This window comes from Arachis ipaensis, chromosome B2 (genome assembly GCF_059453495.1).
Source record: "Arachis ipaensis isolate K30076 ecotype BB chromosome B2, ASM5945349v1, whole genome shotgun sequence".
NCBI classification, from domain to species: domain Eukaryota; kingdom Viridiplantae; phylum Streptophyta; class Magnoliopsida; order Fabales; family Fabaceae; genus Arachis; species Arachis ipaensis.
The window spans coordinates 12713916-12740313 of NC_142437.1; the positions used below are offsets into that span (position 1 = coordinate 12713916).

Below are 26398 nucleotides of genomic sequence, written 5' to 3' on the forward strand. Positions count from 1 at the left end.
TTGATTATTGTACAATTTAGCTACAATAATTTTATTGCTAAAATTATCTGATTTTTCATGTTGATTGTTGGTTACTTCTACTGAAATAACATTCCATTTTAAAGATATTGTTTATTTTACTAGAATAATTATGAAAATAATTTAGTTTATATTCATTGTTTTTCTCAATTATAAGGAATTGGGAGGGAGTGGTAAAATAAATGAATTAATTAAATAAAAAGGGGGTAAGAAGTTATGTCATGAGAATAATTTTATTAAATAATATAGTGCATAAATGACTTTATTGATATCTTAATCAACTAACCAATCTCTATCTCCAAATTCTTTTATTTTGACAACAATCTATGTCGCCTCTGTTTGAATAAGGGAGTGACAAATATTAAAATAGAGTGTTAATTATTGACTTAGTTATGTATATTAGATTTTAGTTATGTCAGTTAGACTTGCCCCTATATATATATATATGTTAGTTAATCAATTAATTATTTATTTATTTATAGCTTCCCCTTTGTGTACCTACGTCATTCTATAAGTCCTATTTAATGAGATTATAAAGAATTTGTGGACTATTCATAACATTAAAATTCAAAAATAAAATAAAAAAAATTATTTAATACTATATAAAAGAGAAAAAGTAATCATATCACGTGTAAAATAATATAATAATGTTTTGGTTGAAAATAATGAGTAAACCGAAATCTCAACATCATAACAAAAGTATCCAAAGTAAAATAAGTAAGGCAAAGGACAAGTTCAATCATCATAAAAATGAAAAAATAAATAAATAAATAAAAGTATGAAACAAACAAGGTAAAGAAGAGGAACACCTTTGAATAGAGGGCAGAGCCTTAAATGAAGGGCCACAGTCAGAAAATAAGGAAAGGGTTTTGGTTGGAGAATTTGGACATATCTGAAAGTTTTACATGGAAATAGCAAAATAAGAAAACCATGACTCCTAGAACCAAATATCTGAAAATTGAAAGTTGAGTTGAAAGTCCAAAAAGCACGTTTCTTATTGCTAATTATTAAGAAGAAAATGATGTAAAAGATTATTCCTTATCATTTTGTATTCTATTCTTACTCCATGTCACATCAATTAGATATCTTTTTTTTATTATTATTATTTTTGGAGTTATTAAAAATTTAGTAGAAATTAACTTGAAGAATATTTAAGAGGAAAAAATTGAATAAATAATTAAATTAATTCTTAAAAAATATTAATTTTTTAAATTGGCTCTATTAAATATTTTTTTAATTAAATTCGTCTTTCAAAGATTTTAATTTAGTTATATTATTTTTGTCGTTACTTTTATTGCTAACAATATCACAATTTATTGATGTGATACGTTAAGTGATATCACAATACACATTTAGTAGTTTTAATTAGCGGTTAACATGATAAATTTATAAAATTAAATCAAATCAACCCCAAATTGAAGGATTCTAATATCTCAATATTTTTTTAATTAGGTTTTGATTTGATCTAATATCATAAATTTATTATATTAACAGCGAATTAAGACTCTTAGATATATACTGTAGTATCACTTAATGTATCACATTAGTAGATTTTGACTTTATTAACAAATAAAATAACAAAAAGACTGATGTGATTAACTTATAATTTTTGAAGAATAGATTTAATTAAAAAAAAAATTTAAGAACTAATTTAAAAAACAAATAATCTTTTAAAAATAAATTTGAATATATACTTAAAAAAAAAGTTAAACATATAAAACAAAATTATTATTTTTTTTTAAAGAGTTACAAATGTTTTCATACATTAAGGCTATTAAAGTGAATGAGGACAATTAGATATGTCTCTACAAAATCTAGTTTATGCCTTAAAAATCATAATTTAAAATTGTCCCAATATTAACTCAAAAAGACAGTAATACTTGTCCGATACTCCATATATAGTTACACATTTCTTACAAGGCTCTTATTTTCTTAAACTTAAAACTCACAAATTACTAATAAATTTAAAGAGAATCCAATAACTAAGAATACCCAACTTAATTTTGTTGGCCATCTAGACTAAACTGTAATTATAAAAGATTTTACTATTATAGATAACGATCATATTATGTGCATATAAAAAATATTTTTAAATTAATTATTTATATAAATACAATTAAAATATTAAATATATATTAAAAATATATAAAATAATATATGCATATATACACAATATAATGACTAATTTTGTATTTAGTATACTAATACTAAAATATTTTATATAATTATTTAATCACATCTGTTATTTTTTATGATTATTTATATAATTAATATAAAAAATAGATATTTTTATTAATATTTTTTGGTGACTATATTTTTATTAATATAATATTATATAATTATATACATATATAATTATTTTATATTAAAAATATATCAAAATTAAATTCTATATAATATATAATAAATGTTTGTTAAATGCATACATAATTAACCATTTGTAAAATATTTTCTACACATGTCACAGAATTTAAGAACTTTCGATTTGAAAATTTAACAATTTGATATTTGATAATAAACGCCTCAACGGTCTAAACTATATTATTTTAAAGAGCTTAAGTAGAAAGTTTTATATTAAAAAGACAAAAAATCCAATTTTTAAATACACTGGATATAACCAAAATATTCAAATTGTATTCTATTGTCTATGTCTATAATAACGTATTCAGTACTCATCATTATAAAAAAAAAAACTAAAATAAAGTTTAAAAAAGCAAATAAAGAAATAAATAAAAAATATTAATAAAAAAATTAATTAAAAAAAAAGACAATTAAGAATTAACATTTTAAGAGTTAAGACTTAAGACCGCCCTATAAACCGTATTCGTACAGGGTCTTCTCCTCTTTCTCTCTCTCTCTCTCTCTCTTCTTACCAAATTACACATTTTTTTCACTCTCAATTTTTCAATTTTTCTCGTTATATTTTCTCTGTTTTTTCTTTGTCTCTTTCTATGCTTTCTCACTCTAAAACCTCAAATTCCAAAACGCCATGCCTCTTCTTCTTCTTCTTCTTATACCTCCGATTCGTCGCGTGTACTCTTAGGCTTCCTTCTCTTCCGATTCCTCTCTGCATTGGTAAGCTTCGAACCTCTCACTGCGTTTCGATGCTGATCTGACTGATACTTCTCCTTTTGAATTTTCTTTTCTTTTTTCTGTAAAGTTCTCTTTTTTTTTTTTTGTTTCGTTTTTGTTGAGAAGGAAACCCTTATTGTGAAATACACTGTGGTTCTTGCAGGGGAATTGGTTACCTTCTGCACTATGAGACCTTTGTTTTTGTGTGGGTTTTGATTTGAATGGGTTTTTGGTGTGTTAACTGGGTTTGCTTTCAGTGTACTGCAAGTGTAACTGTTAGGTGTTTGTGGAATTAGGGATTTTTGTGTTGAGAAATGAGAGAGGGTTTAAGATCTCAGACTCGATTGGGGAATGTTTGTGCTGGCGGGGGTGATGGTGTAAAGAGTGTTCCTTTCGATTTAGGTGGTGAAGGTTCGCAGGTTGGTGGGGAGGTGTTAGGGTCAGTGGTTGCGGAGAAGGAGGATAATGTCGTTGAAAGAGATGCGAAGGAAGAATGTGATGCTGATTTGGGTGCTAGTACTAGTGGGAAAGGGGATGCTGAATCAGTTGAGGGTGGGGGCAATGAGGGCTGTGAAGATGGTGGTGTTGAAAGGATGGTAGAGAGTGAGAGAGAAGAGTTGACAGAGTCTGTAACTATAGGTGGTCGAGTGTTGCGTTCCAGGACAAAGAGGCCAGAAAATGAAAAACCTTGCAGTGGAGGGAATAGTGGTGGTGTAGTTGTTTCAGGGAGAGGCGGGGGACATGGTGGTCTTAGGAGGGTAACAGTCAAGAAGGATAGTGAAGATGATGATGATTTTGTTCCTAATGGTTGTGCGAATAAGGGGGTTGGGCTGGAGAAGAAACGGAAGCGTGGGAGGCCTCGGAAAGTAAAGTTGGAAGAATCAGACGAGTTAGGTATGGTGAGTTGTGGGAATGAGAAGGTTGAGCTGAAGAAGGATGTGAATGGCAGAAAGAAGAAGCGGAAGCGCGGGAGGCCTCCTAAAGTGAAGGTGGAAGATCCGGATAAGCTAGTTGAGCAGTCTCCAAGGAAGAGGGGTAGACCCCCCAAGGTTCATGGACAAAACCATCTCCCAATAATGGTGCATGATAGAAAAGTCAATGTGCGCCGTCGAAAAGGTAAAAAAGGTTTAACTGCAACGGTTGGTGCCAAAGCAAATGGGATTGCTTATTGGAGCTCAAGGAGATCTTCTCAGAAAGAGCTAGAAACGAAGGGAATTTCTCCTGTGAAGGATGATAAATTAGGGAAGTTTTTGGAAACTGAGAGCAATGGGGTTTGTGAGGGAATAAGCGGAGAAATAATGGAAGGAAGAAAGCAAGAACTAGGAAAGGATGGAAGGAAGAAAAAAATGCGGAAGGAAGGAAGGAAGGAAGAAAAGCAGTTAGTCAGGGAAAAGATTATGGAGCAGATTTTAGCTGCTGGCTGGACAGTTGATTATAGACCTAGGAATGGAAGGGAATACAAGGATGCCGTGTATGTTAGTCTAGATGGTAAGACACACTGGTCTATCACCTTGGCTTACAATAGGCTTAAACAACATTACGAAGCTGCTGATGGTGAAGGAACGGTATATGGGCCAGGTTTTGAATTTACACCAATACCTGAAGCGGATTTCCAAATGCTGACCAAGGTAATGAAAAAGCAAAGAGGAAGTAAAAATAAAAAGATGCAAAATGGGGTGAAGGGTAAAAAGTGGAAGAAAGGAAAAGCAGGTTCGCATGCAGGCATGGGTAAATCTGCGAAGCGGAAAATGAAAAGGAAATGGACAGAGGACGATGACACAGATGTTATGTTGCCTAATAAAGTGTCAGGTCTGGTCAGGGATCATAAGAGACATAAAACACAAAGCAAGAAGCGAGGTGCTCCATTGGTTCGCAATGCTGAGGTTGATATAGATTCAGAAGTTAATGGATATGTACCATACTGCGGAAAACGAACTGTACTTGCATGGATGATAGATTTGGGAACAATTCTGCAAGATGGGAAGGTTCATTATATGCAACTTGGAGAGAACAATGTGTTATTGGACGGTAAGATCACAGGAGATGGCATTCATTGCGGCTGCTGTAATGAAGTCATAACGATTTCAGATTTTGAAGCTCATGCAGGAATCAAACACTCTGATCCACTTAAAAATATACACATAGAGGGAGGAACTTCCCTCTTGCAATGCCTACTAGATTCATGGAATAAACAGGATGAGTGTGAACGTAAAGGTTTTCATTTTGTTGATGTTGCTGGCGAGGATCCAAATGATGACACATGTGGTGTCTGTGGAGATGGGGGAGACTTGATCTGCTGTGATGGTTGCCCATCAACCTTCCACCAGAGTTGCTTGGATATAAACGTATGTATCTTGATGCTTTTTTTGTGGACATTTTTGTTTAATTTATTTTAATATAATATCTCTTAACAGTACTATTTCTATTGAATTTTTTATCAGGATAAATAATTCATATTCATGTATCAATCCATTTTTCCCCTTTCTGTCTGGCCATTTTCTGATTTCAGAAAAAGAAGTTGGATTCCAGCCAACTTGGTGCAAATTTTGTTGGTTTTCTCGACTTCAGTGTCTTCTTATTTCCTTCTTTTATGTTATTTCTCTGTCTCTCTGTTCCTTTCTCTCTCAATCAACTTGTTCTGGTTGATGTATTGGTGTATTTGCATGAACTATGCTTGCCAGTCGGTTATGGTTTAGCATTGAAGAACATTTTTTTTATACCTTGGATTGCTTAGTACCTAAGAAAGATCAAATATATCAAATTCTCAATTTCATTGCTGGCAAACTTGTGTTGGATATGCCTTCAGAATTTGTGGTGCCCATCATGAAGTGATGAGGAACTCTGGTTATTATGTCTAATACTCTCTAGTTTTCGGATGTGTCCATGAAATATTTGCATATGGCAGATAGTTCACTTTAATGTTTAGATAGAAAAATAAAGTTTATGTCTTTCTTTTGCTTGCAGAAGTTCCCATCCGGTGACTGGCACTGTGTATATTGTTGTTGCAAATTTTGCGGGTCGGTTGGTGGTAGTTCAAATCAGACAGATGAAAAAGATGGTTCTGCTATGTCAACCTTACTCACATGCCGTTTATGTGAAGCAAAATGTATTTACTATGCATACATATATCCCTTTGTTAATTGTGATAATCATTTCCCAAGATGAAATGTTTTATTTCCCTGTAAGAAATGAATAAGTTTTTTTAATCTTTTGTAGACCACAGAGACTGTGCAGAAGAAAATGGTGCCAAGCCTGATGATTCCAGAGATGCCTCCTTTTGTGGAAACAGATGCCAAGAGGTATGATCTAGTTTTTAATGCATTAGAATCTTGGTCGCTATGTGTAAGTTTTAGTTAGTCTGCTTGGTTGATGCTAGGTTATTATTATGTAGTAGTTAGTAACTGGAGTTTTGCTTAGCTTTTGACTTAAAGTAGTTGCTGCTATGTAAATAGTTTTTTTGCTAGCCTCTTTAATGCGGATCGGATTATTTTGTATTACAACTCAGCTTTTGATGTAAATCCTATTATTTTGGCATGAGTAAGTAGCATTATCTGTAACTTGCTTCTTTGGGGTTTTACTGTTTTCGTTAAACTGAGAGATACACAGTATTCAACTTTTTTTAGTTGTAAAATCTATGTCTTCCAATAGATTTTACTTTGATTATTCTATTTACATTGAATTTGCCTGATTCATGTAGAAAAGTACCTTGCAAGAGACTACATATTTGCTTAGATTTTATTTCAGTAAAATTTGAGAAATGGAACATTTATGGGGAACAAAGCTAGGTTTTATATGATAGGTTCATTGATAAACAGAGATGATGCATGTTCTTGTGAGTGTGGTTTACAGCCCACAAGTCTGTGAGCAGGCAATATGTCTCACTCTGCAGTTGCAATTGGTTGTGTTTGAATTAGAGTACTCTATAGGCTATCCTTTCCTTTCTGATTTACAAAGACCTATAGTTTTCATTTCAGTTATTAGCCCTCGTTTCTAGGTATCCTTATTGAAGGAATTTGTCATCTGTTGACATTTATTATTATTTTAATCAAGTTAATCTGTTTTACTGTCTTCTCTTCCAGTTATCAGAGAGGCTTGAAATGCTTCTTGGGGTTAAGCGTGAAATTGAAGATGGATTTTCTTTGACTTTAATTCGGAGATCAGATGTTGCCCTTGATGTTTCTCAGACAAAACCTGAGATAATTGAACGTAATTCCAAGCTGGCTGTTGCATTATCGGTAATGGATGAGTGCTTCATGCCATACATTGATGAGAGAAGCGGGATTAATCTGATCCATGGCATTCTATATAATTGTGGGTAAGGTTACATGACCACTTCTCTGTCATTTTAATGGCCTTTCTTGGGGTGGGCCTAGGTGGTTGTGTTTTGCAACCGAATTCTCCTTAAGTTGTGTGTGCCTGCTTTTCCTTGGATGGATTGGTATCATATCATTCATAATATCATATATTTTAGTTTTATTCTTTTACCTTTGTCAGGTCAAACTTCAAACGTCTGAACTATAGTGGATTCATTACTGCAATTCTCGAGCGAGGGGATGAAATCGTTGCTACTGCAACTATCAGGTAAATATATGCTTGAATTTTATGAATGCTTTCACTGTTTATAACTGGACAATGGCCAGTATGTATGCAGCGAGGCCTTGGTATGGAATTAATATATTTTCGGTGGTGAAAACAACTAATTATTTAATCTTCTTTATGTATTCCACCATACATTGTGAAGTTCCCTTTTGGCCAGTGGAAGAAAGCTTACTTTATATTCTGATGACTTACTTTTTTTATTTATCAAATAGGATTCATGGAAATCAACTAGCAGAGATGCCATTTATTGGGACCCGTTTTATGTATAGGCGACAAGGGATGTGCCGCCGGCTTCTAAATGGCATTGAATGTGTAAGTTTGAAACTGTTATATTTTTATCCCTAGGTTTGGTTGCAGAGAATTTAATCAAGAGCCTTGCTCATTATTTAGAAGAAGAAAAAGGGGGGGGGGGGGTGGGGTGAGCCAAGCATTAGAGACCCTACATGTAAGTGCTGAAGTATGACTGAGAGAAAGAATGCGAAAGGCATGAATTCTGCTGAGGTAAGGGTAGCTAGGTAACAGAATTTATGTTGGGGATGCTATTATTTCCTTTTGCTTTATTCATAGAAAGTGGAGAAAATGAAGTAAATCTTAGTAGATGCTCTACGTTCAGTCTCTGAACACTGGCGGTGTTGCAAATAAATGGAGTCCTTTGCTTACACTGTATCTTGAAAAGAAAGCAATATGTACCATTTAACACTAGCAAGTGTTACTAGTCTAAAAAGTTCACTTCTATTTCCATATTGACAATTTGGCGAAGTAAAAAGGAGCTTTCAGCCCTTAAGGGCCAACATTAAATGGCCATTCTCTGGGCAGAATAATGTTTCACTTTGATAGATGATACGTTATGTTAGTAAATTATTATGTGTGCTTTTGTAGAGTGAAATCCTTTTGTTCTTTCATTTCATCAAGTTTTCTTTGGACCTTCTTCTCACTTTGATGACTTAAAATCCTCCGTTTCTATGATTATTTTCAGGCACTTAGCTCTTTAAATGTTGAATTATTGGTCATACCAGCTATCTCAGAAATGAGAGAAACTTGGACTTCTGTTTTTGGGTTTGAGCCGCTTGAATTGGAAAACAAGAAAATAATAAAGAGCATGAGTCTGTTGATATTCCCTCATGTAGATATGCTGCAGAAGAAGATGTTGAAGCATAAGTTTGCTGAGGAAACTGTGATTACTGCAGAAGGTATGTTGCGGGTCCTCATGTATGATTTGAGATGGCCATTGCTCTTCTTTCATACTCTGAAAATTTCAACATTGTTAATTGCTCCATGCAATTTCTTGCAGCTTCCAATCTTCTGAAAGATCATACAGAAGGCGAGGTGGCAAATAATTGTGAAGGGGCAGAATCATTTGGATCTCAGTCAATGAACAATTCTGCCGACATCCCTTGTTCTAATGATGACCAGATGATGGATAAAACCATGCCTACTGAATCTGGCAGTCTTCTTCCTGAGGGTTCATTGAATAACTTACCCAACAATAATGGCAACACTAAACTTCATGATAAATGTCCAGAAGATATCACATGCCAAGTTGTTTGCCATGAAAATTTGCCAGTGGAAGACATAAGCACTGCAAATCCCCCTGATGATGGAACTGAAGACGCCGGTACACGTAAGAATACTAGTCTTGATTGCGTCGAGCTGAACGATGATGAGAAGCAAGTAGATTTAGATGGTCAATCAAACAACTGCTGCAATACTTATGAGGAAACAGAATGTCTTAGAGATGGTTGTCACTCTGGTGAAGCAGTTCCTACAACCAATGACTCGGTGCACCTTCAGTCAAAGGACATCACTGAAGATTGTCCCGATAATTGCGAAACAAACTCCAAAGTGGTAACCACACCAGGCTCTGATGAAGCCGAAGTACACCCAACTGAACCACCTAAGCACCAGACAGATACAGAAGATTGCCAATCCTTTCCTGTATCTTCTGATTTATGTGAGAAGTTTGTGGATTGTGTTGATGATAATAGTAAGCCATCCACAGATGTTAAGGCCGATTCCTTTCCCGCTGATACAGACAGAAATCCAAACGACGAACATCTGACAAAGGGATCACCAGGGCTACCGGAGCACGACTTGCAGGTCGATCAAAATCCGCAGGGCAATGCTCCGACCCTGTGTACTCCAAACACTGCTTCTAGCGTAGCTCTTAACTGTGCTTCTGTGGGTGCTGGCAGTACTTCTTGCAGTAGTACTGAGGTGATAGTTCTGTCAAACCAAGCCAGTTGACTTCTATGTTCCATTTGTAGTCTTAAGTAGGTTATCTGTTTTGGGGTTATTCACTGACTTAGGTTATTTCTAGCAGTGCATTCTGGAAAGGTAATTTGACTAGATTTTTTTGTCAGTATAACAAAAGTATTCTGAGGAAGTGTCCTGGAAAAGAATGTTGTAAGGGCAATCTTTAGTCTAAGATGTCAATTTTTTTGGGTGGCCAATAGGGTTATGTATGTTTGGCTGCCCATGGTAATAGGCTAATAGCCAAAGTGATGTAAATGGTAGTGCTTTTAATTCTAGTCTTAAAATTTCTGTTTCACTAGTTGCATTTCATACAATATCTGCTAGTAAAACTGAGAATTACTCCTCTATTTGACTTGGTTTTAGGTGCTAGTGAATAGTGATTATCCTCACGAGCAGTAGTGATGGTTTGAGATTGTAGCTCAATTGGCAACTATATCAATTCAAAATTAAATAGCGCGATTGGTAACTTTTCCTTCACTTTCTGTTTATTCCATATTGTCACATCAATACGAGCCATGAAAGGCATAAATTTAATAGGCATTAAATATAAATATTAATTTCCACATTATAATTGATTTATTTTAGAAATAAAATTTAATAATACTTAAATCTAATTTGTAATATTTAATCCTTTCTAAAAAGTTTACCTTCATCCATCTTAAAATTCTCACTTTACTTTGACTCTGCAATTATTTAAAACATTTAACTCTAAGTAAAATAAAGTTTTAGATGATGTTGTATTTACCTGCTAAGTGTCTAATCTGGTCTTTTTATCTACGTTGTATTGCTGAGCAAATTGAGATTAAGCTCTTTCCAAGTTAAAAGGTTGGTTATTGAAGTTAATGGCATAATGCAATGTGTTTTATTGTATGATGATGATAACAAGTAAACCAGTTAGTCTAGAATTATTTATTGCATAGTAAACAAACCCGGTTCGCCTCGGCCGGTTCGATCAAAATCTCAGTCACCCGGTCACCTGTTTGGGTCGAGCCACTCTCTAAACTGCCCCAAATCCCTAATTCACACATCACATCCGCCTCTCAAGCTCTCACTCACACCAGCCGACCAGCGACACCCTGACTCTCAAACTCTCTCATTGTCTTCATTCACAGTCGCTGGCGTTCCGCCGTAGTTCGCGTGTCGCCGCCCTCCTTGGTCTCGTCGTCGCCGGCTCAGCAAGAAGAAACAGAAGCAACCAGCAATTGCCAGCCCTGGTTCGGACGTCGTCTCCTTCTCGCCGGTTCCGTCGCCAAGCAGCTGCGGTGAGTCCCTGGCTGCATTCCCCTGTTTTTCCTTTGGCCCTGTCTTCCGTGGTTCGCACTCCACACTTCACAGATTCTTGCATTCTTTTTACCTAATTAATTAATTTGTCATTTTGCGGTAACTGAAGTTTAATCAATTTTCTGATCAAATTAATGGTACTGTTGAAGGGTTGATACCATAATTTTAACTAATTTTTTTAGGTTTATGTCTTAAGAATAAAGTGTTCCTGTTTAGAGAATCTTAGCCTGTAATTGTAATGATGAAGTTGATTTAGGTGTGGCTGTTCTGAAGCTCAGAACTCCGAAGCTGCTCCTTTCCTGACTCAACTTCTACTTCTGCTTCTGTAGGTGATTTTTGTTTTATTGTTTTTTTTTTCAGTTAGTCTTTAATCTCTATTAATTTTTTTATGCTTAGTATTTTTCAGTTTTAATGTAGTTTTAGATAAATTGATGCTAATTGGTTTAGATGAATTGATGCTTATTTGATAAATTGATGATTAGTTATACTGATTAGATAGTAGGTTATGAAGATGAATAACTCTCATGGTGATATTGATGGAAAGGATGGTTCTCATATTGTTCTCCAAAGCTGTTCAGGGGGGAATTATTCAGGTGTGTTGCTTACTTTGGCTGCTGCTGTGTGCATTGTTTTGAGCTTATCAATAGTGATAAGTAGGAAGATGATTGGGTCAAGGGAATTTTTATCATGGTCAAGGTTGCCTGTGAATTCATCAGTGGTGATGATCATGTCAAGATTGGCAATATCTAGATTTATTAGATAATGAAAAGAGGAAAAGTTTGTGATGTTTATAAGTTGTGTGTAAATCTATGTGGATATAATAAGAGAAGAAACATTGAATTTCTAAGTTTGGAAGTGACCAATATAAACTTGCGGATCATAATTCTGTGGAAGAGAATGCTATTATGGAGTGTTTGTTTTGTTGTATCAAAGTCCTTTTACTTGTTTATATCACCATGCCTTTTGATTATTTATTTAATATCATTGTTGATTTTTTTCTGTATTGTATTGTTATATCAAAGTCTGTACTTGTTTACATCATAATTTTTGAGTGGTAATTGAGTTTACCAAGTGTGTTTCAAATTAAGTGAAGGAATGCATAAGCAACAATGGGTATGTCCTTTGGATTTAATGTCTATTTTTGTATTAGTTATTTTTAGGAATTGAGACTTGATTATTGTTAAAGTGTCAGTAGTAATATGTATTTCAAATTTTAATTTGAACTTTTTTTTATGATTTTATATTTTTATTTAAGTGATACCGGGTCAACCAGTTCAACCATGACCCACTGGTTGAACCAGTGACCCAGTACTCTGAATGGTTCGATTACTGGTTCGGTTATGATAACTAGTTTATTGATATAATGTACTAGTAAATTTGTGTTGCTTTGCTTTGCTTGAATGGCTTCTAATTATATTCTTAATTTGAGCCCAATAAGAAAAGAGGACGTGATAGAGATTAGAGGGCAATGAACATTTTTAAAGTATGTTTTGTCGGAAGGTAAAATTATGTAGTTCATTTTTTAAAAGTTTCACTCTATTTCTACTCTTCCACCAGATTTTCCTTTAATTGTTATTGGTCTTGGCATCTATAAATTGGTCAATTTTTTTTTGTTCTTGCCTTGCTTGGCAGGCTTAGATGAAGACTAATGGGAGAAGGAAAACCTAGTTGTATTGCACAAATCAATGAGGAAAACAAAGCTATGGACATAGACCATATATGACCCTGCCGCTGCTCCTGCCACGAAGTGATGAGATTTCATCTAGACCTGGTTTTCACCTGGTATAATTGTGGCCCAAAAGTGATGGGGTTTCATCGGACCTAGTGTTTGGGTTAGAGTCTTAAAAATAGATCTGATGAATATTTAGGGCCGTATTGCCGGATCTGGATTAGAACAAACCTGTTTATACTCGGCTCATGTACACCCCTATCAAGTAATATGTGTTCTTCCTGTTTGGGATCCTATCGGAGTAAGAATGAAGCAAATTTACAACCCACAATCTCAAAAGCTTCTTTGATTCCAGTAAAACAAAACTTCATCTCTCTATAAAACCATTTTAATCCATTCATTGCAACAATTTCAATAATTTTTTTTTTTTGTGGTTTAATTCAATGTCTTCTCAGAAGACTCTTTTGAGACTTTTCAACAAAGGTTTGTCTTTTCCTTCAGACCAACAAAAGCTTCAACTTGAACTTGTCAATAAGATAACCCAAAACCTCCTAATTTCGAATACCACCAATTATTTTAGACCCGATAGAGAACTGCAGTCCATGATCTCATGCATCACTCCCAATGTTACATACCATGTTCTTTCGAACCCCGATCTCCCTCCTCATTCTTTGTTGTCATTTTTCAACTTCCTTAGAAGTAGAAACTTTAATATTACTCATATACTTGATATTAAGGCCCATGTGATTCTCCTTTCCAGACTTTTTGAGGCTCGAAAATTTGCCACCATGAAGAGCATTCTGAGCTCTGTTGTTATTGATGGTAAGCTTTGTTGCCCCATTCCAGGGGTTGTTTCTTTGGTTGGTGAACTTGATCCACATTTTGCAGAGAAGCTGTTTGATATGCTGTTCAGAGTGTGTTCTGATAACAGGTTGTTTGAAGAGGCATTTAGAGTCTTTGATTATGCCAAGATGATGGGGTTGGGGATAGAGGAGAGGTCTTGTTTTGTACTCTTGCTTGCTTTGAAGAAATGTGGTGAGCTGGATTTGTGTCGTAGGTTCTTTCATCGAATGCTCGAGTCGGGTAGGATTCAAATTAGGGTTCAGTCTCTGACACTTGTGGTTGATGTTCTGTGTAGGGGAGGAGAGGTTGAGAAAGCTAAGGAGTTGATGGCTGAGATGGCTGGTAAAGGTATTGTGAAACCCACTGTGTTCACTTATAATACATTGTTAAATGCTTATGTTAGAAGAAAGGATCAAAGGGGTGTAGATGAGATATTGAGATTAATGGAGAAGGAACAAGTTGTTCATAGTTTAGCTACATATAGTATTCTGATTCAGTGGTATGCGAGTTTAGGAAATATAGGGGAAGTTGAAAAGATATTCGAGGAAATGCATGAACGAAATTTAGAAATGGACAGTCATGTGTATACAACGATGATAAATTGGTATTCTAGGTTAGGAAACATTAAAAGGGCATCCGCTTTGTTTGATGAGATGACTCAGATAGGCATCCTTCCTAATGCACATACTTATGGGGCCTTACTTTGTGGTGTATGCAAGGTAGGCCAAATGGAGGCTGCAGAAATATTGCTTGAAGAGATGCAAAGTAAAGGCATTGACCCAAATATAGTAATATTTAATACAATGATTGATGGTTATTGTAGAAGAGGTTTGATAGATGAGGCTTTGAGGGTGCAAGATATCATGGCAAGGAAGGAAATCGAAGCAGATGTGTTTACATACAACATTATTGCTTGTGGGCTATGTAAAGTGCATCGATATGAGGAAGCCAAGAGGACTTTGAATACAATGCTAGAGAAAGGAGTGGTTCCGAATGTTGTGAGTTTCACTACTTTTATTGAGATACATTGTAAGGAAGGAAATCTTGCAGAAGCTGAGTGGTTATTTAGGGATATGGAGAAAAGGGGAGAGGTACCTAATGTTGTTACGTACAATACCCTTATAGATGCATACAGCAAGAACGAAAAGATGAAGCAAGCTCACATGCTAAAATCTGAAATGGTAGAAAAGGGATTACTGCCAGATGTATATACTTACACATCACTAATACATGGGGAGTGTATTGCTGGAAGGGTAGATGAGGCATTGAATCTTTTCAATGAAATGTCAGCAAAGGGTATAATCGGGAATATTGCAACATATACATCAGTTATTTCAGGATTATCCAAGGAAGGAAGAGCAGATGAAGCTTTTAAGTTGTATGATGAAATGATGGGAATGGGACTAACACCAGATGATAGAGCTTATGCTGCTCTTGTTGGTAGCCTCCATAAACCCTCCTCTCATGGTAACCAACATCATGAAATTGGGGAACATAAGTAGAACCTGTAGATTCAATGAGCCAGTGGAATATTGGTTTGACAATTTTGACAGGATGGCAGTTCATGGATGGTGATTTTGGCTTTGAATCAGAAACAAGAAGATCAATGTGCCTGGGGTCAGAAGTCCAGCTGTTGTGTTACTGAAATTAGGTTTTGGATACTGGGATAATGTAAGCCAGTCTTGGGTAATATATGAATCTTTTGTTTCTTGTTTTTTCGAAATTCAGATAAGTTTTACATGGCTTCTCATATATCTTCTTTCATGTATTTGCTTCTAAGTTTTCTTTTGTTTGGTAAAAAATTACCGTTTGACTATCTGCCAATCTCTTGCCTCATTGTTTGATATATTTCTGAAAATGTTATGGTAGTTTTATATGAAATTTGTCTATCTATGAAAATTCCACATGGTATATTGAATTGATCCAGAGTTATTAAAGGAGCTTATTACTTACTAGTGCTGTTGAAGATAGTGAACTATCTTGATTGCCAACTGTGTATGTTCATTATACTATCTGTTATGTTTTATTTCCATAATTAAAACAAGGGCCTATAAAAATGTGTGAAATTTCTAAGTTCCGATGAAGCAGATTCTAAATGTTTTGTAACGGAGAAGGGATAAGAAATCGTGGACATCACTTCAATCAAGTGCACAGGGATGGAAGAGTATCAAGAAACTGATCATTAAGGGCTTAGTTGTAAATCAAGTTGTTTCACCAAAGTATGGTTTACCAATGTGCATGTTTTCTTTTTCTGCAATCATTATCTTACTAGTAGTGGAATTAAGCTGTGTATTGACTAGTTTATTGAGAATCATTTGGTTTCCTCTGTTTTGAATCACTGAAAACACAGCAGGGCACCTCCCTGTTGGTGAATCATTAATCAATTTCATGAATTATTTTCTATGGTTTGTTTACATGTAGCAGCCACACATGATGTTCCAGTGCAGTCATCGGTTGAAATTTAATATGAGTGAGCTTCTATGGAAAAACATACTAGCACATCTGATTTATATCTGCATTTGAGTTCATCCTAAAGTTTTGACTGGTTCTTAATCTGCAAAGTTAATTCAAGAACAAAATGCTCGTGCATTTGAACTGAAATTGTTCTTCAATTCGCATCAATATTAGTTTCTTTCCGTTTCTTAACATTCATATCAAAGACATCTTCTATGAACTTTGTTCCCTTCTGTGATAGGCATTGGATCGTTTCTCGTACTGATTTATACGGCACAGATTCTGATGTATTATTATCCTTTGTCCTTTGATGCACTTTCTTGAATTTATAGTATGATTTCAAGCCTTGACTAATATTATTGTAACTAATAGGTGTGGTTTCCTCTACTGTCTCCATAGTAAGTAGCTATCTGGGTGCTTAAAAAGTATGACATAGCTTTTGATAATTAAACTTAACATGTAAAGGCACAAGATAGATAAACAAAAAAAAAGTGTAGTTTGAATTTGTACTAAGTTTGGACTTTAATATTTGATTTGCCGCTTGTTTACTAGTAAACTGAGACTTAATCTTCTATTTGACTTGCTTTTAGGTGCTAGTGAATAGTGATTGGAGGAGCCCCATGAGCATTAGCGATGGTTAATGAGCTTGTAGCTCAATTGGCAACATTTCTCATTCCAAAATTAAAATCAATTTTTAACTTGACAAATAAGATGAATTTGTCAGCAAATTAATAATATAAGGGAAAAACTAGTTTGTTAATGCTCAAATTTATTGATTACGTATGAATCGATTTGGTACATGTACGATTTCACAACACAATTTGATATCTAAGTTATATTAGTGGTGAAGTTAATCCTCAATTTAACTCTTGAAATTTGAACTCAGATTTAAATTGAAAATTTGAATCGATTCAAATTGGTCAAATTTACAATCATATTTTACATAAGCTTTTGAGCTCATCTCCTATAACAATAAGTTGATTTGGTACCGGATAAAACAAACTAAGATTGTTTTATAATAGTGTCCAATCTTTAACAAAATGATGTTGTTTGCTACGAATAAATATTAAAAAACATTTTCGTTTTATGATCATCACTAGTAAAAAAGAAATATATTTAACATCATTCGTGTGAAATAATATCATTTCGTTAAAGATTAGACCTCAATATAAAACAATATTATTTTGTTTTATTCCGTTTGATAAGTTAAGGTATGTCGTTAATGAAAATGAGTTCAGGACTAAAGTTACCATTATAAATTTAGATATTCAATTTGGATAAACTAAAATTTTAGAGGATAATTTAAATTAATTTCAAATTTTAGAGATAAATTAACGAGAATCAATGGTCTTATGAGTCTATGAATATTTTAAAAACTAAATTGATTCATAAATTTTGTATGAATTATTTTGAGCATTTAGAGTGTAAGGCGCTTAACATTTTGATTAATCTTATTAATACACCAATATTTAACAATAGCCATATTATTATTTAGAGTAAAATATTGTTTGTCGTTAATGTTTGGGGTAAATTCTATTTGTGTCCCTAACGTTTAAATCGTCCTATTTGTATCCCTAACGTTTGTAAAAGTGATTCAATGTTATTCTGCAGTCAATTACACATTATGAACGCTTTAGTTTGAGTTTTGAAAATCTCTTCTTGAAGTTAGAATACAAATATCTGTGATAGAATCGATGATCTACTCCGAAAAATAGCTCATCAAAAGTTGAAACTAATTCCTATAACATTTACATAATTCACTTTTCTAGGGACATAATTAAATCTAAATACAAATAGTATGTATAATATTAAAATCGAACACATCCAAGTGAGACCTAATTGAGAATGAATGCATCCAAGTGAGAATAATTGAAAAATATAATCTGATTTGTTAGTATAATTGATAGTAGGATAACATTAAATCACTTCTATAAATGTTAGGAATATAAATAGGACGATTTAAACGTTAGGGATACAAATAAGACTTACCCCAAATATTGGGGACAAAAACGATACTTTACTCTATTATTTAATATTTATTATCATTCTAAGATGAATTAAATTCATAGGGTGGCAATGGTAATTTACCCTTTACAACTCACTGTTCCTAAACCTAACAGAAACCCAATCCCGTTGCTCTCAGGTCCTAAGCTCCCCTTTGTGTAACGCCCTCTCCGTCATCTTCCATCTATTCTTTCTCCAACACCCAACGCATCGGTGTCTTCACCGTCGCCATCAGATTCGCCCCTCCTCCGTGCTCCGAATGACCTTCGTTTCCTCCTCCGCCGTGCCGCGACGCGACGGGCAGGTATGAACGATCTGTACTCTTGAATTACTTTCTCTTTTGATTTTCCATAATTCCAGCATCTCGATTTTAGTACTTCTCTAACGGTTTTCATGGTTAACCTTTCATTTTTCAATTAATAAAGATTATATCACAATGTATCACTATCATGAGTGATTATGTTACTGATAGAAATGAAATAATTCAAGTGTATCGGTGGCATGTCAATTGTTTATGATAGTAATACAAGGTTCTAGAGTTGTCAACCGATTGTGATAAATGGATAGAGAAGGAGATTCTTTGAATAAAATGTTCTGTTTTTGTTGTGCTCTATTTTCAGGATATTTGTTAACTGGATTAGAAGTTTGCACTGTGAAAGCTAAGAATGGAAACACTTTTAAGATTAAGGCATTGTTTACCACAAGGTTTATGCAGACAACCTCTTGGGTTGGTTATAGTAGGGCTTAATGCTAGTAAGTCAAATGTACTGTCAAGAAATTTTGGTCAAATTGCACGAAAAGAGGTGGAGGAGAATGTTGAGGAGGTGGAAATCGAGCAACGAAGTCTCCCGGCTGATTTTGATCCTGCAACATTTGATCTTACGGCTCGACACAACCCTCCATCAGAGAGAGTTTTCAGGCTTGTTGATGAGATGGCATCTCTAACCGTAGCTGAAGCAGCGGAATTGGGTCATATTATGACGAAGAAGATGGGCATGAAGGAGCTACCTACCGTGGGATTTTTGAAACCAGGAACTGCAAATCTTGCTGGAATTGCGTCAATGAAAGCGGAACCAGCTGCGGCAGAGGAGGAGAAGAAGCCGGAAAAAACTGTATTTGAACTGAAATTAGAGTCGTATGAAGCAACTTCCAAGATTAAAGTCATCAAGGAGGTCCGGGGCTTTACTGATTTAGGCCTGAAGGAGGCAAAGGAGTTAGTGGAGAAAACGCCTTCTATTATAAAGAAAGGTGTTTCAAAGGAAGAAGGAGAACAGATTATAGAGAAACTGAAAGCTCTTGGTGCAAAAGTTGTCATGGAATGAAGGTAACATTATCTTTGTTGTTCCTTTGGAAAGAGATTTCTTCCATTGTTCACCATCTTTTTGTCAAATTATCTGAAAGTTTGAAAAGTTCATATTGTCATCCTAGGATACCACAAAAATTTTTGGTAGTGGTTGTGTTAATGTGTGTTAATTTAGCTTAATCTGGAACTTGATTTATGCTTGAAAATTATCCTTCATATCACTCCTCATGGAGGTCAATAAAAGTGGTTTTCCTACTGCTGATGTTCACATGTATACATATTCGAGAAAATTGGTTTTTCTTGGCAATCTTTCTATGAAACACTATATATGAAATCTATTAATCTAATATAGTGTGTGTAATTGACTTGTGGAACAAGACTTGGATATATAGAATTTACTCACATTAATATTATCCATGGACACATGAATTTTAGCATTAACAGCTCACATTAGGTTTGAGCATAATAAGCATATGTAGCTAACATTATGTTGTCTCGTTTTATTCACCATTTAATGAGATATGGTCATACGAATCTCATTTGGATTGAACGATGGAGTGTGTGTGAGTCTAGACAGGATTCTATACATCATGTGTACAAACAATCCCTTCATTAAACATGGAAAATTCCATGAGTCATAATCACCCAGCCCTCTAAATTTTGTTGCTCCTTAAGTGAGTTGTGCAAATATTGATTTGTTGAAGGATATTTATGTTTGAAATTTTTGTTGATATAGTAATATACGATAGGTTGTTCATGTAAAATTCTTTTACATTGTTAGTATCAGAATGAGAAAATTTGTTGGTCAGGACAGTCCATCTATCGAAAATTAGTGCAATATCACATCATATGACATAAATGTTTCTTAGAAAGATTTAATTTTAAAAGTAAATCATCCAACAACAACATCAATGCCACTAAATACAATCACATTATAGTTCAAAGATTAATATGCTTCACAACTCAAAAGAGTAAAATTTATAAAAAATCAATAGTACTAAAGAGCAGAAGCTAAAAAGAAGAAAGAGAGAAATAGAGAACTGAAACAAAACCTTCTTCCTCAGTTGTCACCTACTTATTGATAGAAAAAAATTTAAATTATCAAGAGAGCTTTCAAAGGATAGCAATGCAGAGTTCTAACAAAAACAACAGTAAAATTGAACAGTGACAACATAATATGACAGCAGTAGGTCGTTCCTTTGAATCAGCACAAAATAATAGTTTGTTAGTGTATCAAATTAATTTCTTACAATCACAAAGAATAACAACCATGGAAATAGATAAACACAAAAGATAGTATTTCACGGCTAATATTTTGAAAGAGTAGGTAAAAAGGGTGATATTGTGGGAAGCAGATCAACTATGAACCTGGTTGGAAACTGCCTCTAATGAACCAAAGCTCCAGCAGCCAGCCACCATACATTGGAAGAAAGCAGAAACAGATCAACTAAACAATATAGTCAAATTCTTTTCTCAATCAAATTCTTTTATACCTACTATATTGTTACATGATTTTTTCCTGAAAATTTTCACCCACTAAAGGGAGGAGAAAGAGAACAAAAAAATGAGAAAGAGGGACAATAAATTAACAAATAAAGAAACTAAGTTTATATCGTTGGCTATAACCTAGTAACTATTGATGACTATTTTTGGTCTAAAATAGAGTAATCATTTGCTTAAATATTAGAATTCATCAATATAGTCAAGAGATATGATTATTTTTGAGATGTATATTATCTACTTCTATTGACTCATGTACTCTCCTTAATTCACCTATTCTCTCGGACCAAAGGTTATTTATATTTTCTCAATTTTGTCAAGGAAAGAAAAGAGATCTAAATTAACTCCTGCTTATACAAAAAAAATGAAACAAAAGTGATAACTTATATATCTCTATTAAATTCATAAATTATATGTCTCTAAACAAAAATCGTATTCAATTATTTTTTTCTCCAAGAGTTTCTCATGATTTTAACTCATTAGATGATCCTAAAAACACAAAAAAAGTTTGACTCAAGAAGTCTCATTATTTAAGTATTTTAATTTAACTTCACTATTCATATAATAGTATTATTGTGAAGAACTCTTAATATTAAGACCTAAACAAATTTTTTCATTAAAAAAGAAAAAGAAAATAAAAGAAAAATAATCTGTTGTTTTTTATAAGAGCAATAAGTCAAGAATAGAAAATTACTGATTTGGTTCCTAAAAGATTCCGTCACTGACAAAAAGATCTTAAAAAATGTTATCGACACACTAATTCTTGAATAATTTGAAAATGCAACAAATATAACCAATAAATATTATATTTTTTATAAGTGACAAAAAAATTTTATATTTAGCAAACAATTTATCTATTTGTTCCGAATTTTTGTAACAATATTTAAATAAATATTTAAAAGGTGCAACAAAAAATTTGGAGCAAAATTTGATCTTTAGATTTTTTTTTTTATTTTTCAAAATAATGTGATCATTCACAATAAAATATTTTTTTAAGAAAAAATTCACTTGACATAAAATTACTAAAATTTAAGGATAAAAGAACTAATTTTTTTAGTAATGCTTGCAAAAAATTACATAAAAAATTAATTTTTAAAGTCTTTTTTTAGAATATATATTTAATATATTTAATAATTAATTTTTTTTGTCGTATTTTTAAATCTTTTAGGGATTTATTTGTTGTTAACAACTTTTAGAATTATTTTTGTTAGGAATATAAACTTTCAGATATCATTTTAGTAGTTTACACGATGCAATAATCAATGTCCCTGTGAGAGGAAAAACTCAAAAATATTAAAAAAGTTAAACGTTACAAATATCATAACTATCAAAACTGGATCCGACTAGAACTGATAGTCTGAACAGTTTGGATGAGAGTGCGGACCGGACCTGCAATTGGACTGTCCAGAATTGACCGATTCACATCAATTCCGTTCGAAATCTGTCTGTGGGTCTTCCATGCTCCAGCGATGTTTTCCTACTGTGGTCATCACTCCACGCATCTTCTGTGCTCCAGCACGTTCTCCATCTCTCTGGGAACTAACTAACACTTTAATATCATATACTATTATTATTATTATTATATAGTGATAATATATAAGGCTTTCATTCAATAAATGTTTTCAATTTAGTTTAATTTTATCACCTATTTTTAAATTAATTATATTTTTAATTATACATAAATACTAATATAAAATATAATTTTTAATAAATATTTACAAATTAATAAAATAAAAAATCTTTACTTGTCACAATATATTTTTTAATAAATACTTATAGTATATAATAATAAAATAAATACAAATTAATTAATAAATTATTAAAACATGAAAATAATAAAATTTTATATAATTAACAGTATTTTCGGCTTCTTTTAATTTTTTTAAGGTAAAAATTTTCAGCCTTCAAAATGTTATTTTCAGATTTAAATTCATAACATTGATTAAAAAATTTTCTAATTTTTTTAGTGAGATCATCAATTATTTGGTGGAGTTCATCATTAGTGGGTTCAAAATAGATTACCTCATCATCTTGATTATGATCAGTCATTAGACAAGCTTGAGAGTTGTGATCAGATTCTTCATCTTCTTCAAAGTCATTTTTCAGATAATCCCATGAGGTGATGAGCATCTTTTTCTTGCCCTTCCTAGTCTTGTCTTCCCTCTTGATCTTGGGACAATCATATTTGAAATATCCAGCTTCCTTGCATTTATGGCAGATAACTTTGTTGATGTCTTTCTTTGGTTCCTTTGAGCTGCCTGTTCTGCTCCTTTCTCTTTGTCTTATTAGCCTTCTAAATTTTCTAGCAAAAAATACAATATCGTCATCTGATAAACAGTTGCTGGAATCATCTTCAAATGATTCATCACAATACTTAAGAGCTACTCCTTTCTTTTTTGTATCATTTTTCATATAAGTGATTTCGTTAGCAAGTAACTTTTCTCTAAACTCATCATAGATCATTTTGTTCAGGTTACTGCTTTTGGGGATAAAAGTAGCCTTAGTGTTTCACTCCTTTATTAGGCTTTTCAGAACTTTTCTCACCAGCACTTGTTCGAAGTAAGCAATTCCCAAAGCATCTAAGCTATTTATGATGATAGAGAATCTCTCGAACATTTCATCTATGAATTCTCCTTCTTCCATAGCAAATATTTCATATTTCTTGCTCAGCATGTCAATCATTGTTTCTTTTACTTGCTCAGTGACTTCATGAGTAACTTGGAGCTTATTCCATATTTTCTTTGCTGTTTTGCATCTAGATACCTTTAGGTATTTCTCAAAGCTGATGGCACAGTTTAACATGTTGACAGCTTTGGCATTAAGTTCCAACTTTTTTATGTCGTCATTATTCCATTCTACTTCTTCTGTAGGAGTTACAACTCCATCAGCGCTTGTTTTAGTTGGAATTTAAGGATCATTCATGATTATCTTCCAGATGTTGTAATTTACAGACTGCACAAAGATATTCATTCTTTCTTTCTAGTAGTTGTAATTTTTTCCATTGAAGAATAGATGTCTGTTGTTGAATTGCCCTTTTGTCAGAGTGTAAGCCACTGTATTAAATCCCATGTTGTTGGCCATATGGATCTTTCCTCCAAGTTGTGAAGTTTGATCTCTTTGAGACCAAGATATGATACTAATTGATGAATATCAGTGGCTTAGAGAAAAAGGGTTGAAGCTATGCTTCTTTTAACTTTACTTGCTTTTTTCTTCAAACTGGATGAATCTTGTAGTATCTATTGAGTCACCTCGAGTTGAAAAGAAGGAGATACTTTTAATTTGTCTCTTGTCGATGGAGGAGACAAAATAGAATTGTGTGAAGGAATAGATGTTGTGAAGTTTTTCTGATTATGAAAAGCAAAAGACAATTTCGTTTCTTAGAGAAGAAAATCAGAATTAGAACAAAGTGAAAGAAGTAACAGCGATATGTCCTGATTCAGTTACCTTGTGTAATGTAGCTTATATCTAGTCTCCATCACAACTATGATGAAATTTTACTATTTTTAACCAAAATTACATTCACCAATTTTTCTAACATTCAACCCAATCCTATCTCGAACAAACCCAACTTCTACCTAATCCATATTTGACTAAGAACTCATCCTAGATTTACAACCACTAAGTGCTCATCCAACTTAGTAAGGAAATCCCCTCAAGATCATGATAACAAAACAGAAGTACATACAAAAGATTTTCTAAAATAAATATTTGGCTTTTCTCCAAGTCTAACTCTCTGTGCCTTTTTTCACTCAATGTATTTTTCTTATATTCCTCACTGTAATGCCTTTTTTCATTGAAACAAAGAAAGATTAAACTGAGAAATAGAATATTCAATTGAGAACTATGAAGGAGAAGAAGGTATAGCTCTATAAGTTATGGGAACCCAAACTTTGTGCTCTCACTCCTTGCCCAATACTTGGTCATTTACCCCATTAAGAGAGCAGTAAAGCTTCCAAAGCTTGAAACTTATCGTAAGCAACTTGTTTGACTTCTTCTTTCCCATTATCACCAGCAGCAGCGGCGCAAAAGAGAGATGGAGTAGTAGCGATGATTTAATAGTACATGTATCCATACCTTCCATCTTCTCTTTCATCCTTTTTTATATTGCTTCTTGAATCCGAGCCCTTCATTTATGCTTTGGCTCCAAATTTCTTTTTTGACCATTGATTTCTTGCAAAGCTCCATAACCTCCATTTAAATCAAATTTTTCATTCAGTGTATGCAAAAAGGAGGATTTCTATAAGTTTCTTCGATGAAGCACAAATGAGAACCTTTATCTACTGTAGCCTTAAGATGTGATCTTTTCTTGAAATCCTAGCTTCTTTGACTTTCTTCTTCTTTGTCTGAAAATGGTAACCCAATTTTTTACTCCTAATCGGATTTCTTCTTTCTTGCTTTCTTTCCAAACTTCACGTGGGTGAGAGAAAAAGGAGAAGAGAGAGTTTGGTTCGGTGGTATGGTAATTTGATTCAAATAAAAGTGGGGTTCCTTTCTTTAGTTAGCAACCAACTAGAGTGTATGGATTTGGATCACCAGTTGGGCCATCTACTTGTCCTTGGGCCAAATTTGATTCTTTCCTTTTTCTTTATTTTGGCCTTATGCTTGCTTTTGTTTCTGATGGAAAATTGTTAGTGTAAGTAACAAATATTCCCTTGAGCCATGAGTATATGTGGACTTGAAGTTTGTTGTTGGACCAGTTGGATTTATACTAATTTTCTGCACAATTTGAACAAACTAACCATACAATAACAATAATATTTAGTCATCATCAATTAATTTTTTGTTAGTTCTTTAAACTTAAAAAGATTGTTAGAAAATCTAATTGTTCCTGCTACTGATGCTATGGTGTTTGTGCCATTAGGCATGTTGATTAGTACTGATTTTATGTGGTAAAGTTTGTAAAATGATTTGTGAGAAAATGCAACATGATTAGTTGCACCTGAGTCGATAACCCAAGACTTTGGACTAAATGTTGACAATGACATTATGTAAGATATACCTGAGTTTGATAGGAGAGTGATGGTGCTGAATTGGTTGATGCTATGCCTTGGCTGTGTGTCTTGTTGGCTAAGGAGTGCAAACAATGATTTCTTATGGTTTACAGTGAGATTAAACTCAGACTTACCATCCACTTCCTTCTGGATGTTGTTGTTGTTTTCATATTCATTCTCTTCAGCAACCAGATTGAAAGTTGAGGCTGGTTGGTCTTGAGATGAGGAGGAAATCCATATTTTTTGTAGCAGACATCAACCAAGTGGCCACTCTTGTCACAGTATGTACACTACTTCTGGCTTCTGTTACCCCTTCTAGTGTTGCTATGATTGCCTCTTCCCCTTTTTCCTCTGCATCTGCCTGTTGCATTTCCAGCCTAAATTCTTAGACCTCCATTGTTAGTTCTTCAA

The 26398-nt window shown here is 33.6% G+C and overlaps 3 protein-coding genes across 12 annotated transcripts; all 3 read left to right on the forward strand.

Moving 5' to 3' along the window:
• The first annotated feature begins 2879 nt into the window (after positions 1-2879).
• Positions 2880-10289, forward strand: LOC107624950 (uncharacterized). 2 transcript variants are annotated; one of them, XM_088504842.1, is made up of 9 exons: positions 2880-3093; positions 3254-5435; positions 6055-6196; positions 6307-6389; positions 7170-7405; positions 7585-7671; positions 7902-8001; positions 8666-8879; positions 8981-10289. In XM_088504842.1, the coding sequence occupies exons 2-9, from the start codon at positions 3405-3407 to the stop codon at positions 9931-9933; spliced, it is 3846 nt and encodes a 1281-aa protein (XP_088360968.1). In that variant the 5' UTR covers positions 2880-3093; positions 3254-3404; the 3' UTR covers positions 9934-10289. The 2 variants fall into 2 exon arrangements, with proteins under 2 accessions (XP_088360968.1, XP_088360969.1); XM_088504843.1 differs by having other exon boundaries at positions 6058-6196.
• Positions 10290-10962: 673 nt separating this feature from the next.
• On the forward strand, positions 10963-15559 carry LOC107624949 (Pentatricopeptide repeat (PPR-like) superfamily protein). Of its 9 annotated transcripts, XM_088504846.1 has the most exons (5): positions 10963-11204; positions 11480-11548; positions 11719-11816; positions 12856-14083; positions 14459-15559. In XM_088504846.1, exons 4-5 carry the CDS (start codon positions 13336-13338, stop codon positions 15235-15237), a joined length of 1527 nt encoding a protein of 508 aa, XP_088360972.1. In that variant the 5' UTR covers positions 10963-11204; positions 11480-11548; positions 11719-11816; positions 12856-13335; the 3' UTR covers positions 15238-15559. The 9 variants fall into 9 exon arrangements, with proteins under 9 accessions (XP_088360972.1, XP_016182930.1, XP_016182931.1 ...); XM_016327444.3 differs by having other exon boundaries at positions 12856-15559; XM_016327445.3 differs by having other exon boundaries at positions 11723-11816; positions 12856-15559.
• A 2659-nt stretch (positions 15560-18218) lies between these two features.
• On the forward strand, positions 18219-19751 carry LOC107624948 (uncharacterized). The gene is made up of 2 exons (XM_016327442.3): positions 18219-18497; positions 18814-19751. Exon 2 carries the CDS (start codon positions 18859-18861, stop codon positions 19513-19515), a length of 657 nt encoding a protein of 218 aa, XP_016182928.1. The 5' UTR covers positions 18219-18497; positions 18814-18858; the 3' UTR covers positions 19516-19751.
• The last annotated feature ends 6647 nt before the right edge of the window (positions 19752-26398 follow it).

Bases quoted from the DNA above. Each gene is read 5' to 3' on its own strand.
- LOC107624948 (XM_016327442.3), top strand. From the start codon at position 18,859: ATGGAAACACTTTTAAGATTAAGGCATTGTTTACCACAAGGTTTATGC.
- LOC107624950 (XM_088504842.1), top strand. From the start codon at position 3,405: ATGAGAGAGGGTTTAAGATCTCAGACTCGATTGGGGAATGTTTGTGCT. The intron at 5,436-6,054 runs GTATGTATCTTG...TTTTGCTTGCAG, and splicing joins AGAGTTGCTTGGATATAAAC to AAGTTCCCATCCGGTGACTG. The intron at 7,406-7,584 runs GTAAGGTTACAT...TACCTTTGTCAG, and splicing joins GGCATTCTATATAATTGTGG to GTCAAACTTCAAACGTCTGA.
- LOC107624949 (XM_016327444.3), top strand. From the start codon at position 13,336: ATGTCTTCTCAGAAGACTCTTTTGAGACTTTTCAACAAAGGTTTGTCT.